The 14,844-nt window shown below is 61.9% G+C and overlaps 3 protein-coding genes across 3 annotated transcripts; 1 reads left to right on the top strand and 2 right to left on the bottom strand.

Annotated features, from left to right (window-relative positions):
* Positions 1-1,902: 1,902 nt before the first annotated feature.
* On the bottom strand, positions 1,903-5,011 carry PLICBS_004359 (uncharacterized protein; the record flags this gene model as incomplete). Its single annotated transcript, XM_018326910.2, has 5 exons — positions 1,903-3,351; positions 3,422-3,966; positions 4,022-4,201; positions 4,261-4,818; positions 4,888-5,011. 5 exons carry the CDS (start codon positions 5,009-5,011, stop codon positions 1,903-1,905), a joined length of 2,856 nt encoding a protein of 951 aa, XP_018174372.2.
* A 3,669-nt stretch (positions 5,012-8,680) lies between these two features.
* Positions 8,681-10,507, top strand: PLICBS_004358 (uncharacterized protein; the record flags this gene model as incomplete). Its single annotated transcript, XM_018326911.2, has 3 exons — positions 8,681-8,857; positions 9,666-10,043; positions 10,100-10,507. The coding sequence occupies 3 exons, from the start codon at positions 8,681-8,683 to the stop codon at positions 10,505-10,507; spliced, it is 963 nt and encodes a 320-aa protein (XP_018174373.1).
* Positions 10,508-11,559: 1,052 nt separating this feature from the next.
* PLICBS_004357 (urease) lies at positions 11,560-14,468 on the bottom strand (the record flags this gene model as incomplete). The annotated part of the gene is made up of 5 exons (XM_018326912.2): positions 11,560-11,880; positions 11,946-12,837; positions 12,905-14,091; positions 14,276-14,362; positions 14,448-14,468. The coding sequence occupies 5 exons, from the start codon at positions 14,466-14,468 to the stop codon at positions 11,560-11,562; spliced, it is 2,508 nt and encodes an 835-aa protein (XP_018174374.1).
* Positions 14,469-14,844: the final 376 nt, after the last annotated feature.

The raw sequence follows: 14,844 nt of genomic DNA, 5'->3' as shown, positions 1-14,844 counted from the left end.
CGCGTCTGCAAGCACGCGCATGGAGCTAAGACCATGGCTTCTCCTTTCCTCGTGACTTGCAGCCGTGCGACTGCAGCCACGGCGGGCTTGACGCCGGCTCCGTCGCCGAGCGCGACGCGCCCCAGATTCGCGCAGCCCCGAGTGGAATCAATCTCAACCACCTGCAGAGCCATCGACGATTTGCCGCGACTGACCACAGGCCCTTCCCAGCGACCGCGGCGCCCGGCCTTGTCGATAGTTTGCGGCATTAAGCCAGGCAAGGTCCCTCCCTGAGGGGCAGGTCCCTCTTCTCGGCGAGCATCCGAGCGGCACGCACGTGCCGCACCGTCGCCGGCCGTCGTCGCGCATGCGCGTGTCCCCCCATGCCCGCCTTGTTGTTGGTGGCGCTGCTGCCGCGAAGCGAGAGAGGCGGGCAGCTGAGGAGCTGGGGCGGCGGCGCGTCGCGTGGTGGTGTCGCTCCTGTCTCGGCTGAACCGTTCCGAATCGAATCGCCATGCCGGCTCGGGACGCTGACCCGGCTGGGCTTCTGGAAGACTGGGTGCATGCGTCTCTTCGTGCCAACTGCCCAATTTGTTCGCCGGTATTGCTCGGTGAGCAGCGCAGTTGGCCCTGCGTATGCATTGACTTTGCCCTGTAGTAATCAGCTACTCGTGAGTGACACTGAGTCGCGCAATTTGGGCTGACCTTTGTCGGCAATCTGGGCGTCACATTGGTGATGCTTGCTCGATTCCAGGGGTGTGTTCGATCGCTTCCGTCTCATGTGTCCAAACACGCGAACAACCTAAAATATCCAGACGTAGGTATCACCCAGGAAGGAGCATACGACGACCATTGTCAACTACACCCATGACCACATCTTATCCACCCAAAGCATCCAGTCGCAAGCATCTCCAACCCTCGACGTGCGCATCACCATGGTGTAGGGTAGCCCAATTCACCATGTGGCGGCGGGCCCAACCCCGACCCCACAGTCGCGGGCGGGATCGCCCCGCTCCGGCCCATGCCCACGCCACGCCCGCGCAACGCGCCGGGCGCGCGCGTCTCCCGCAGAGGAACAACAAGCCTTTCTTACTTCCTTCCTTCGTGACCACTCTGCGGGATCCCGGTCCTTCCTCGCGACGGGAGCATCGCCGCCGTCGCCGTCGCTGTCGCCGGGAAGCTTTCCCATGCTGCCTTCCTCCCTCCCCCACCGCGCGTGCTCCCCGCGCGTGCTTCGCCCTGCGTCCCCCCCCCCCCCCCCCCCCCCCCCCCCCCAAAGAGGGAGCGTTCTGCGAGAGCAACCCACGCGCGCGGGCCTGCAGGGCCCCGAGAGATGCAATCCATCGAGATCCTTCCCCGAGATTTTAATTTGATCAGTAATGAGTGAATGAATGAATGGTGCGGCCCGCCTTTTCGTCCCGGTCCGCCCCTCAATCGTCGTGCTCGTCGTCGTGGTGCAGCGCACCGGCGCAGCGGGTCGCACCGCACCGCGCCGCGCCGCACTGCATCGCGCCATGCAGGCAGGCAGGCGGGCGGTCGGCGTCGTGCCGTGTCGGGCAGCAACGGGCGGGACGGGGCGACGACGACTCCCATCAAGGTATGTACGTCGTATATTACTCGTGCTTTGTCCTGTACTCGCACACATACATGCATCTGCATCTCACAGACTTAATTCATGAGAAGGGGGGGGCATGGACACCTGGGAGACATGCACCCGATCGATCCATCAATCTGGCAATTTTATCAGCCCTGTCAGACATAACTTCCCCGAGCCGCGCTCGTACGAGATATCTCCGCCCTAGTTTTCCGGTCCTCCTCGGCCCGCCGTTTCGGCAATTCCATGCTGGCATGCTCAGCGCTGGCGAAGAAGCGTGCGACAGAGTACCAGACCCTGCCTGGCCGTTGCACATGGCCGCGAGCATTCTAGTATCCACCGCCGTAGCCGCCTCCGTAGCCGCCCTCCTCGCGACGGCCGTGGTGCTGGCGTCGGCGGCCGTTGTCGTTGTCGTCGTCGCCGCGCTCATACTCGGCAGCATAGCCGCCTCGGCCCTCGGAGCGTCCGTAGCCGCCCTCTTCGCGGCGTCCATACTCGTCACTGTAGCCGCTGTCCTCGCGGCCCTGGTTCCCACCGTAGCCGCTTCCCTGACGGCGCTCATAGCTGTCTCCGCCGCCGCCGCCGCCGCCATAGCTATCATCGTCACGGCGCCTGCCGCCACCGCCGTAGCCACCGCCATAGCTCTCCTCCTCGCGCCTGTTCCCTCCGCCATAGCCGCCGCCATAGCTGTCTTCGTCGCGGCGTCTGTTTCCGCCGCCATAATTGTCATCGTCACGACGGCGGTGGCTGCCGCCGTAGCTGTCCTTATCCTGACGCCCGGACCCGCTGCCGTAGCCGCTCTCCTCTCGGCCATAGCCGCTGCTCTCCTGGCGGCGTCCGTAGCTGTCGTTGTCTTGACGCGAGTACTCGCTGGCGTAGCCGCCAGTGCGGCCACCTCCATAGCTGTCCTCGTTCGAGCCCTTATACTCGTGACGCTCGGTTCGCTGTTGGTAGCCGCCGCCATACGTCGGCCGAGTCTCGGTCTTCTCCTCGTATCCGTAGCCAGACGTCTGGCGCCCGCCGTACGAATCCTGCTGCTCGAAGCGGCTGTACTGGGACTGGCTGCTGCCGTCAGGACGCTGGGTCTCCGTGTACTGTGCCTGCCCATAGCGGTTCCCGTGGCGGCCGTACTCCGTTTCGGTCTGCGTATACGATCCGTCGTCATCCCGACGCTGGCTGCTGTGCTTTTCCGTTTCATCCTTGCCAAAAGCACCGCCGAGAATGGAGCCTGCGGCGCTGAGGAAGCCACCCAGGCCGCCCTCTTCCTGATGTTGTTCCTGCTGTGATCCCTGCGTGGAAGGCAGCTTGTAGCCCGTGTTCTGCTCCACAATGCCAGAGATTGCGCCCGTCGCGCCTTGGAAGATGGCATCGGCGGCAGCTCCTGCGATCTTGTCCTCAAGCCCCTGAGGTTCGCCGTACAGCTTGCGCATCTGCAGCTTGCCGCAGCAACCATGGCCATGGCCCGTGTCGTACACGCCCTCCTTGTGGTTCTCGCCTCGCTGGACGCCCTGGCGAGACAGCTTGCGGCGATAATCGTTCTTCTGATCGTCGCCCATCTGGTTCCACCACTCCTGGACCTGGCCGAAGATGATGTTACGCGCCTCGGAGACGCCGTCGCGCCCCATGTCCTTCTGCGCAGGGTGGTGCATGACACCGTTGACGATGCGATCGAGGAGCCTATTGACATCGGTGTTATCGTCGTCAATGGCATCCATGAGCTGAGGCACAACCCAGTGCAGCATTCTCGCCGCCGTCCGGCCAGCGATCTCGTTCAGGATCTACAAAAGCTAGTCAGCACTGCGCGATATCTTACGATTTGTCCGGCTCCGGATCAAGGATGGCACGTACGTTGGAAAAATGGTCCTTGGACAGCATCGAGTGAGTCGGATCGTCGCAACGGTCGTTGTTAAAGACAATGTGCTGCTCCTGCTCGCTGCTGTGGACAATTTCCTCAGATCCGGTGCGCAGTTCGTTGCGGATCTGCTGAATCAGGGGAACGACAAATGGAGCGATGACGGAGAAGACGAATTTGGAGAGCTGCTCCTCCAGTTGCTCAATAATCTTGGGAAGCACAGGGATCTTCTCAACAGCGCTCGTGATGCTCTTCATGATGTCATCATGGAACTGAATGGCGGGCATGATCTGCTGGTAAACGTTTCGGACGTAGACAGTAAACTCCTCGGGGTTGCGCGGGGAGACAGAGGTGTTCTGCATCTGCGCCGCGTTGGCGTTGTTCTGAATCTCGTCGATTCTGGAGCTCTGATGCTTGTCGCCAAACAGACCATCGGGGATCTTGTCGAGGAGGTCACGGAGAAGGCTGGTGTCCGCGGTCTTGCTGTCCTGAAGGGTGCCCTCGAGCTCCTCAATCTCGTTCTGGGTCATCTTGTCGGACACTAGAATATCCATCAGCGAACCGGTACGTAGAGGCATGCACGCCCGGCTGCTTACCTTCGCCGACGACAGAGTGAAGAAAATCGACGCCGCCGAAAGTACCGGTGACGATTGGGTAAACGTCTCCACGGGCGCCCTCGAGGCGAATTCGGCAGCTCTGCCCGACGTGCGGGAAGACGTCGCGCTCGCCCATTTCGATCAGTGCCAGCTCCGTGTAGTTGCTGTGGGCGAAAAAGTCTGCAAGCAGTGTCAGCGCAACCGGCCATGAATGAGGGAAGCATGCCTCGATCATTTACCTTCGAGACAATGCAGGCCAGTGCCCATGAGGCGCAGCGATTCGTACAGATCCTCCTTGTTACCGCGGTCCTTGTAGCGACGGCCGAGCTCAATGCAGCCAGAGAACAGCTTCTTCACGTGCTTAGCGGAGGTCATGATTCCGGCACGCTCATTGGCAATGTAATTCTTCATGCCCGTCTCGGGGTCGATGGCCAGCTCTCGCTCCTCATCGACAGGACCGCGAAGCCGCCTGTCGTACTGGCGAGCATCCTGGTTGTCGGCGTAGTTCTTGGGGTTGTCAATGTGATCCTCAGGGCGGTAGCAGCCAAGGCGGTCCGCAGTGATCTCGAACTCGCCAGACCCATAGCCAAAGGTCAAGAAGCCGAGCACTGAGAGGAGCAGGCGAATGGCCTCGGCAGACACGGACTTGACTGTGCCGACGTCGATGGCCTGGGAGTAGTCACGCAACCAGTTGCCAAAATAGACTCGGGAAACCATGATCTTGTTGAACTTCTTGTGCTTCATGGCGCGGGCCATGGCCAAAGTGAGGAGCGCATCTTCGATATCACCGTGTCGCCCTAACGTGCGAGAGGCGGGTCAGCTTTGCACGCGGGGTGGTTTATGGGGTAGGGGGCTCGGGAACCCACAGTTCTGGCCTTCGACCTTGGAGATGGAGGCAATGTTGCCGGCACCGAAGGCAGCGGCCGGGGTGACCAGGGCGACGAGGACAATCAACCCCAGCAGGAGGCCGGGATTCCTGAAGTCGAGCATGGCGGGTTGCCGCAAGCTTCAGCGTGGTGTTGATAGCTATGTATGGAGGGGTAGGTGCGTCGCGAGCAAAGCTAGTAGATGCTGCTCGATGGGGTCAAGAAGAGAGAAGTGATGATGATGAAGGACAAGAAGGAGGGAGCCCAGGAGGAGGGGAGGAGGGGTTTGGGAGGGGCACAAAGAAAAGCTGCCGTCCGAGGTGATCCTTGTTTTACCACCTCAGGTACTAAAGGCAATCTGCGGCGGCGAATGCGATGCCAGCTCGGCTGTTGTTAGCGGCCCCGGGGGACCCCGTGAGAGTGGGAGGGGGGGGGGAGCTCTCAGCTGGCTTGCGTCCGAGTGATGTCACCCAACCTCCGCTCACGGGCTCCCTCTTCAGCGGCCTCACTGGACACCACGCCGAAGTGCGCCTGTCGGGTGCTCCATGAGTCCTTGGAGGGGGCACCTCATGCCTGGGTCCGGGCGGGCGGACAGTGAGCCCCGTCCACTCGAGTGCCCCGCCGTGTTGCCTGGCGAGTCCCTGAACCAAGCAAGCAGCCCCAGCTACAAGCTCTCCGCCGGTGTCGGCTAGGCGCGCCAGGTACCTCGCTGCCCCACCGTGTCCAGGGGCCTTGCCTCCTGAAACACATCAGTGAATCAAGCTTGGTCCCTGGCGGCAAGCAACCCCGCAGCGATTGGCCAGCCAGGCGGCGCCCAGCTGGGCAGAGCCGCCCGCAGCGACCGGGCTCTGCTTGAGGTGCCTCCATCGGACGACACGCACGGCTGCGGGCGGGGGAGCTCGTCGAAACGCGTGAGGTGTCTTGGTTCCGGTGACGTGAGTGAGGACATGGCGAGTGTGTAAGTCCTCAGACGACATCTCACGCCTCGCAGCAGGCAAGCAAGCAACCTGCAGCCCTGTGGAGCAGCGCGTGGCTCTTTTGCATGCATCTTGTCTCGTTTGCGCGTCTCCGTTTAAGCCAAGCCGTTCCTTGCGTCTGGCAAAGCAACCGTCCGTGGTCGTCGCGCGACAGGATACCGTCCTGTGCTGCCCGTTCTGAGCATCACGGGGTCTCGCTTGGATTTACTACTGAGCCTTTTCCTTACTCTTCCGAACATGGGCGCGCTCCAGTGTTACACGAGACGGCTGCTCCCAGGCATTCGCGTCATTGCTTGCGTCGTAGCCTGTATTGTAGACTCGCTCAGCACGACGTATGGATTGTCCAGAATTCAGGACAAGTGCTGGTGGCACACGGGCGAGCAAGGCATGACGACGTGTCACCACCATGGGAGCCTCTTGCAATTGTGTAACAAGGCGAAGCGTTGCCCGTACACGCAGAACGGGCGCTGTGGACATTTAGGCCGGGAGATAAGACGACGTTGATGCCTTCCCAGCCGGAACGTCCAAGACGCCAAGCCTCGTGACCTGGGATGGTCTGTTGCGAGGCCGGCGGCCAGCCTGGCGCGAGCTGGAACCGCTGTGGACAGCCTCTGGCGTGCCTAGCTGGGTGTGCGGAGGTCAGACTGGCAAGTGTCGAGCATGCAATGGCTAAACTACACCTGAGAACCCGCTGGACGTCGGAGACGCTGACGGGAACTTGGCCACCGAACGCCTCACTACGTGCCTACGAACAGCCTTGGGGGGTGCTGTCTCCAGAGCTCGCGGGCTGCCGGGCGCCTCCCTCAGAGAGGGGAATGGAACCAGCCTTGGTAAATCGAGCCGGACAGGGCCGCCTAAGTGGCTACTCTGGACGACAGGAGAGAATTGCTGCCAGGTTCTGGACGGGATAGAAGCCCCCTAAACTGACGGCTTCCAGTGTCTCGTTTCCCAAAGCGCGACGGGCTGGCGCCCCCCCCTTGAGTCGCTGGAGGGAAGGACCCAAGGACCGCCCGAAGGGGAATTGGAGGATGGATGGGACTGAACCGACCACGCTTGGGGGAGGGGGGCGCACAGGCGACCCCTTCGATTTACTGAACAGGCTGGCCGCCTGGGCCTGGCTTGCCTGGGTCATCCGGATTGCGCTGTTTCTCATTCCCGCGGTCACCTCAGCGCTGGGCACAGACGCGGACGCGGACGCTGACGCCGGCCGTGCTGAAATCTACACACCCACCTGCAGGCGCTGGAACGACCTGGGCCTCTGGGTGGCGCTGGCGGGCCACCATTGGACAGCTGGAAGGGTGGGCGCGGCCGCACCGGCTCACCCCTCAAACTCTCACTAACCGCGCTGAAATGCGTCCCGGGGGCATCACCACAGAGTCCCCTCGAGGTCCTTTGGCAAATTTAGCGAGTCCACGGCACCCCGTGTAAGTCGCTCAGGCAGCGCCCGTAGTCCACCAACGCGACGCCCACGCATCGGCCGCCGCAACGGCTTGGCCGAACACGCTGAAATGACACCGAGCCCGCGCCTGAGTACCAGAAATGAAGAAAATGACCAGATGCACGTGATAGCAGAGTACGGCGAGTGTACTTTGTGTGCCGCAAACGGAGGCACCGGCGGCTGTCGAGCGGAGAGCATTACCTGGCACCTGCCTGCCTGCCAGGTGGTTACCGCTGGTAGTGGGCGACAGGTGTCGTGGGCTCCTCCCTGGACGATGGAAGGCCAGTGGAGGTCGATCGGTGGTAATTGAGCGGCGGGCCGGTTGGAGGCTGCTCGCCTGTGCCGTCTTGTCGTGCCTCTCGTCGGCCTGAATATGGCCCCGAGCCCCAGGGCCACAGTGTGTGCCTGGAACGACGGACGAGAGGGCGGGCAGCCTCGAGCGAGCGGCCGGGGGGATGGGTGCCCGAGATGCAGGAGAGGTACGGGCCTGGCCACAGGCAATGCTGGCGAGGAAGAGGGGCGCGCTGGAGCCGTCATAGGGGAGACCGCTGGGCGCTGCACCCCATCTGGCAGCGGATGACGGAATGGGCGGCGAGGGCGGCTGTCACGGGCCTCAACAGAAGCCCTGCTGTCACGCCAGGAGGTCTCGGTGCCTGCGGGCGTTGCCCGACGACGCCGGGGGGGGAACACCAGACCTCCCCCCATCAGGCCAGGTTGTTGACGGGCGGGCTGGAACTCCCGTCTGGAGTTGGGGGTGGTGGTGCAGCCCAGGTGCAGGCAGGTGGTGCAGGCGGCGGCGCTGGTGCGCGCTGTAGCCACTGAGGAGGCTGCGTGCCCTGAGGTGCCCGCCCAGAATGAGCGGGGCTGGCTGGCGGGCGGACCGCGGGCAGCATTGGGGGGGCCTGTTTTGCTACGGGGCCCGGCCTGGGCTGGGCTGGGCTGGGCTGGGGGTGGTGCTCCAGGACAGGACTGGAGGTCAGTGGGAGCCCAGAAAGAGGGGGTGCGAGGCAAATTTTCGCGCCTACCCTGCCCGAGCTGGCTGCGAGGCCGTTGATTGCGCAGCGCCCGCGCGAGGGTAAAAGCAGCCCCCCCCGCCCCCCGAATTTTTCCAAAACCTTGATTCTTCAGCACTCTCGTCTCTCCTGCTCCCCCAACCAAACCTCCCAGCTGCACATCGCCGCCCATCCCCCTCTAGCACTCATTGCACGCCGCGCGAAGCTCTCAAGCCGCCCGGGTCCAGCACATCACCGCCGTTAAGCCAGCATTCTCAGTATCCGCACAGCGCCTCACCACAACAGCAACAAGAGCGCCGTCGCCCAAAAAAAGTGAGCGCCAACGCCCGCGCCAAAACACACCGCCGCGCCCCAGCTTTGTTACCATGCCTCGCCCTTCCAAGAAGGCAGACGACAAGGCCAAAGTCCCCGTTGTCCCCGCGCCCACCATGGTTCACCCGCCCGTCGGCATGATGCCCGTGCCACCCGTTCCTGTCGGCCTCGCTGCGGGCGTCCCGACGCGTCTCGTCGACCCGGATAGCTTCCTTCGCGTGCGCGACTCGGTGAGTGGCCTTGCTTTCCCTTACCGTTCCTTGTCCTTGTTCAAGTATGTGCACGGTGTTTGCATGGCCGCGATCGCCATGCTCTCGACCGAACTGGCGTGGCAGCACGCGCCGTTGCTCGAGCGCATCTGCCGACGACACGCGTGGCTGCGCTGCCGTCTGACCGAGCTGGAGACGGCCTTGAGCCTTGTGCAACAGGTCTCGTCTTGTTATGGTGGCCGTCTCATGCTCATATGAGCGCGAGAAAGCGCTTCTGATATGCACTCTGGTCGTCTCTGAGTCGCTTCCAAGCAGGTGCACCAGCTGTGGCCAAGCGACCAGCTGCACAGCCGTCTGTCGCGCTCCCACAGCTTGCACAAAGCCCAGCATCCTTCCTGCACAAATGATTTCATTTCACCCTTTTCCCTGTTTCTTTTTTTCACGTCAGTCCCATAATGCGCCTGGCTCTGGGCGAGACGCGCTCGCGGACACAGCTGGGGCTCTTTTGTTTACAATTGGGACCCCGCGCCGCGCCTGCTGGCCCCGCGCGCCACGCCAGAGCTCCAGTGGGCCCGGCTGTCTTCAGCGCGTTTGCAGGGGTGCCACTCAAGCTCGGCGGCTTGAGCTCACAGCTCTCGGCTCAGCGAGCTCGCACCCCCAGCTCGTTGGCGGCGTCGGTCAATGCCGTTGACGTTGTGGCCTTTGGCCCACCTGGCCATGCCCTGGACGCGTCGCCTCGCTTCACCCATGCATGCTTGCCGTCATAATGTTTTTTTCCGCAGCGCGTCTTCCGTCATAGACATTCCGATGGCTAACACGCGATGCACAGGCTGTTGGCCGCCTCAACACCATCATTGAGCTGATCAAGTCCTTCACTACCGACTATGTTCGCCAGACGAACCTGCTCCTCGGCGAGGCCACTGCCGATGGCGGGGCTGACCTGCTGAGCGCCTTTGAGAACACGGCAGCTCAGCTCATCATGCCTGGTGTCGCCCCTGAGCTGCAGCAGCCGGTTGAGGAGAAGAAGGAGCGCAAGAAGCGAACTCACGACCCCAATGCCCCCAAGCGTCCCCTGACCCCCTACTTCCTGTACATGCAGCACGCCCGCTCCATCATCGCCAACGATCTTGGTGCTGAGGCTCCCAAGGGTGCTGTCCAGGAAGAGGGTCAGCGACGATGGGCCCACATGAGCCCTACGGAAAAGAAGGTGAGAGACCTCTCTATGGCTCCGTCCGCGAACTGTTGCTAACGCCTCTTCTACAGGGCTGGAATGCTGCTTATCAGTATAACCTGCGCCTGTACAACGCCCGTGTGCACTCGTACAAGCAGGGCAACCCTCTGGCCAAGAACATGAACGACGATGAGGCGCTCAAGTACGCCGAGGACTTCCAGATCCCCATGCCGGAGATCAAGGATACGCCTGCTGAGGCGCCCAGCAATGACCACGACGCTATTGCTGAGCAGCTGCAGGCCGACGACGCCAAGACGCCCAAGAAGGCTGCTGGTGGTCGCAAGCGCAAGACGGCCACGCCCGCGGCCGACACCAGCATCATGGAGCCCAAGGCCACCCCTGCCAGCCCGGACAAGAAGCGCCGGCGAACGTCCACCAAGGCCGTAGACGACAAGGAGGAGCCCAAGAAGTCGGGACGCAAGAAGACTAAGAGCTCTTAGACGTCTCTGACCGTGTTTTCTGTGGCTTCGTTCTTATAGGCGCCCTGGCGTCAACATCATGGTCAGCCGGCGCGCTCGCCGTGACCGGCCGGGGAGTATGATATATACGTGGCTGCGCGGCAGCGAGGGCCCGTGGCTTATGTCGCTCTTCCTCACTCTTGTTTTTGGGAATTGGGTGGGTGTCGTTGGTCCTTCGGCTAGGAATGTCTTGTTTGCACGCGACGAGGCTCCTCGTTTCTTTGATATCTTGGGCTTGTTCAAATGACGAGAGAGGGAATGGGGACGACTGGGCAGAGAGGAGACGCGCCACGAACACGCGCTCACTCCCTCCCCTCCCCCGGAGAGACTCGCTGCCTCGGACGTGCTTATGCTGCCGGAGGCGAGAGAGAGAGAGAGCGGGAGGGGCGGTGCGGGAAGTGAAGTAAAGCGTTTCTGTATTGGGGTTTCCGTTTGGCTCTGGACCTGACCTGGACGGTGGGCTGTACTTATGCAGGAGGTTTTTGAAATTGCAATGCCGTAATGAACGCAGATGAGTTCAAAAGGTCTTTGCCTTGATCGTGTGCGTGTTGGCGTTGTGAATGCTGAGGCCAGTTACCAAGCCTCAGAGTGAGTACTTGTAGTTGGGTAAGGTAACCTCTGTAGAGCCGTATGCTCTACGCGCTCTGAGGCTCAGATCTCCGTTCCACAATGATCGAGACAGAAGTGCACAGTAGAACAAATGGCGAGTGTGCTATACTCGAACTTGGTAGTTGGTAACAAAACCCATCGCTTGGCAAACGCTACATGAATGCACGGGGCCGTCGGCCGCGGCGGCCGAGGGCACACCCCGGCACGAAAACGTGATATGTACAGTAATAGATGCATGGTGCGACCCTCTATGCCCCCTCAGCGCCGATGATTCCCCCTCCTCAATGCATATCAAAACCACCTTTCCCGGCCTCATTACTTATTTCAAGACGTAAAATTCGGAGACACATACCGCCCAGCCTTGTCGAGCAAAGCCCAACAAGAAACCGCCCATCCAGCACAACCTCCGCTGGAAGGCAGGCCCCTCAGAACACGTATTGCGCCTGAGACAGCGGCAGGGTTTCGGCAGGCGCGCACGTGCACACCTCGCCGTCGGCCTCGACGACGTAGCTCTCCGGGTCGACGCGCATGCGCGGCATGGCATCGTTCAGCCGCATGTCGCGCTTACTTATGTCTCTGCAGTTGCGGACCGCCTCGACGCGGCTGCGCAGGCCATAGGACGCGGCGGTGCCCGAGGAGATGCAGGCCTCGCTGACGAAGAGCACCTTGGACGAGGGCACGAGGGGCGCGTACATGGGGCGGCCGATGACCGGCTGAATGGTGGGGATGGAGCCGTTGGGGTCGCCCTGGCGCTGTCAGTTAGCGAGATGATGCTTGACTTGCTTTTACAGCCAACAGGAAAGGTGCTTACCATTTGCGCCCACGCAACAAGACCGCCCTTGAGAACAAATGCTGGCTTCGTTCCGAACCAAGCCGGGTCCCAGACGACAAGATCCGCGAGCTTGCCCACCTCAATGCTTCCTATCAGGTGGCTAAAGCCTTGGGCGATAGCCGGGTTGATGGTGTATTTGCTCACGTACCGCCGCACGCGGAAGTTATCGGCGTCCGTTCCTTCGTCCTCTTCGAGTCTGCCGCGCTGCACCTTGTTCTTATGGGCAGTGTTCCAGCTTCGCAAAACGACCTCGCCGCAGCGGCCCATAGCCTGCGAATCGGAGCTCATCATGCTAATGGCGCCCATGTCCTGCAGCACGTCCTCCGCCGCAATGGTCTCGGCACGGATACGCGACTCTGCAAAGGCAACGTCCTCGGGGATGTTTTTCGATAGATGATGGCACACCATGAGCATGTCGAGATGCTCATCGAGCGTGTTGCGTGTGAATGGGCGCGTGGGGTTGGTTGAAGCGGGCAGGACGTTTGCGTGTTCGACGACAGAGATGATGTCGGGCGCGTGGCCTCCGCCAGCGCCTTCGGTATGGTAGGTGTGAATGGTACGGCCCTTGAAGGCTGCGATCGTGGACTCAACAAATCCGCTCTCATTGAGTGTGTCGGTGTGGATACAGCACTGAACATCCAGCTCATCACAAGCAATCAGACAGGCGTCGATGGCGGCCGGCGTGGCGCCCCAATCCTCATGGACCTTGAGACCGCAGGCGCCGGCGATGATCTGTTCACGCAGCGCACCGGGGTCCGAGTCGCAACCCTTGCCAGTAATGCCGATGTTGACCGGAAGCGCGTCGGATGCTTGGAGCATGGCACGCATATAATGCTTGCCGGGCGTGCAGGTTGTCGCGTTGGAGCCAGCGCTGTGGGAGACGTGTGAGCAATGTACGTCCAGGAGGAGCAAATTGGAAACATCGTCCACCGACTGACCTTGGACCAGTGCCACCGCCTAGCATTGTGGTTATTCCAGAGGCGAGCGACTCGAGCGCCTGTTGCGGGCAGATATAGTGCACGTGAGTGTCGATGCCTCCGGCGGTGATAATCTTCCCCTCTCCAGCAACGACATCGGTGCAGCTACCGACTATCATGTTGGGCGTGACGCCCTCCATGACATCTGGGCTACCCGCCTTGCCGATGCCGACAATCATACCGTCCTTGACGCCAATATCGGCCTTGTATATACCGGTCCAATCGACTATCAGGGCGTTGGTGACCACCATATCGAGTGTCTCCGCGTCCGAACGGCCTGTGGCCTGACCCATGCCTTCGCGCAGCGTCTTGCCGCCACCGAACTTGCATTCGTCGCCGTACGACGTCAAGTCCTTCTCCACCTTGATCCAGAGGTCTGTGCTGCCGAGGCGGATGAGGTCGCCAGTCGTGGGACCAAACATGGTGGCGTATGCTGCGCGGTCCATCTGGAACATGTTGATGTGTACTGGGTCGACAAACGGGTCAGGGCGGTGGGCAAAGCCGGCCTCCTGGAGGCTTGTGACGATGTCCTCGACACGATGGCGCTCGACGGGACCGGAGGCGAGGTTGTTGCCGCCGCGGATCACCTTGCCGCCGCCAATCTCAACGAGGGTGACCGTCTTGGTATCGCCAGGCTCAAAGCGCACGGACGTGCCGGCGGCGATGTCGAGACGGTAGCCATAGGCTTTGCCGCGGTCAAACTCGAGCTGCGGGTTCACCTCGATGAAGTGGTAGTGAGAGCCGACCTGAATGGGGCGGTCGCCTCTGCTCGTGACGCGCAGGCGGATGCGCGGGCGGTTCTCGTTCATGACAACGCGGCCCTTAACGGCGACGACGGCACCGGGCTGGCGGTGGAGCTCGTACTCGGAGTCGGGCGGCAGCGGGAAGGCCTCATTGTCCGGGATGGGCAAGAAGCTGCCGTAGAGGGCGCGGCGCAGGTCGCCGTCGTCGGTGGCGATGGGGTTGTGGACGGTGACGAGGTAGGTGCCCATGGGAAACGTGCCCTCGACCTGAATCTCCCGCAGAGTGCTACAGACGGCGGGCAGGACGTGGCGACGCCCGAGCATGGTTGAGCCGAGGGCCATGAGGTCGGCGACGGAGTGGTTGCCATCTCGGATGAGCTCATGGAGGTTGTTGGCGATGAGAGCCTTGAAGAATGACGTGTGAGTGAAGAGACCTTTGTGCGACTTTCTACACGGTACTCGGGCAGGGTAACACCAACGGAGGCACCTGCCCTGCCATAGAGGCAATTTGCTAACAAGGCAAGTGCGGCGTCGGACGCGGCAAGCACGAGGCGCGAGACTGAGAGAGAGAAAGCGAGAAGGAGCTCACCGTTGCTTCGGAGTGGTTGAGCCGCACGCCTCTCGCCAGCCGCCTCTGTGCGAGGAGCCCAAGCTGTGAGATGACGAGCTTATCAAGCTACACGTGCGCGTTAGTATCAGGTCTAGTCTACGCCTCTATGCGAAGCTCAGTCCAAGAGCAGGGCGCGGGCGCGATGACGAACCTCTTTCGGCACGAGCAACATGGCGCGTTGTATACTCGTACGTCACTCGAAGGGAGGGAGACCGGGGGGTGGTGGTGGTGGGCGAGGTGCCAGCGGCGGAGCGAGAGCTACTAAAGCTGTCTTGTGGTGGACGAGCGAGACTCACACACGCAGGCACGGAGGCACGCACGCGTCGAGGGGAGGGAGAGGCATTCAACAGCGGCAGCAGCAGCAGCAACGAATGAGCACAGAGTCCACGGTGAAGCAAAAAACGGGAGACAGGTTTCACGCAGTGCCCGCGGCGCTGGCTAGAAAGAGGCCATTCCCGACGCCGCGGCGCTTTTGGCCGAGCTGGGGCTTCATTTTCGGCGACGACGGGCGCCCCCAGCCGACCCAGCCGACCCCAGCACCTGTGCCT

This window comes from Purpureocillium lilacinum (genome assembly GCF_023168085.1).
Source record: "Purpureocillium lilacinum CBS 284.36 DNA, scaffold_3, whole genome shotgun sequence".
NCBI lineage: Eukaryota > Fungi > Ascomycota > Sordariomycetes > Hypocreales > Ophiocordycipitaceae > Purpureocillium > Purpureocillium lilacinum.
This window is presented reverse-complemented; position numbering and strand designations above follow the sequence as displayed.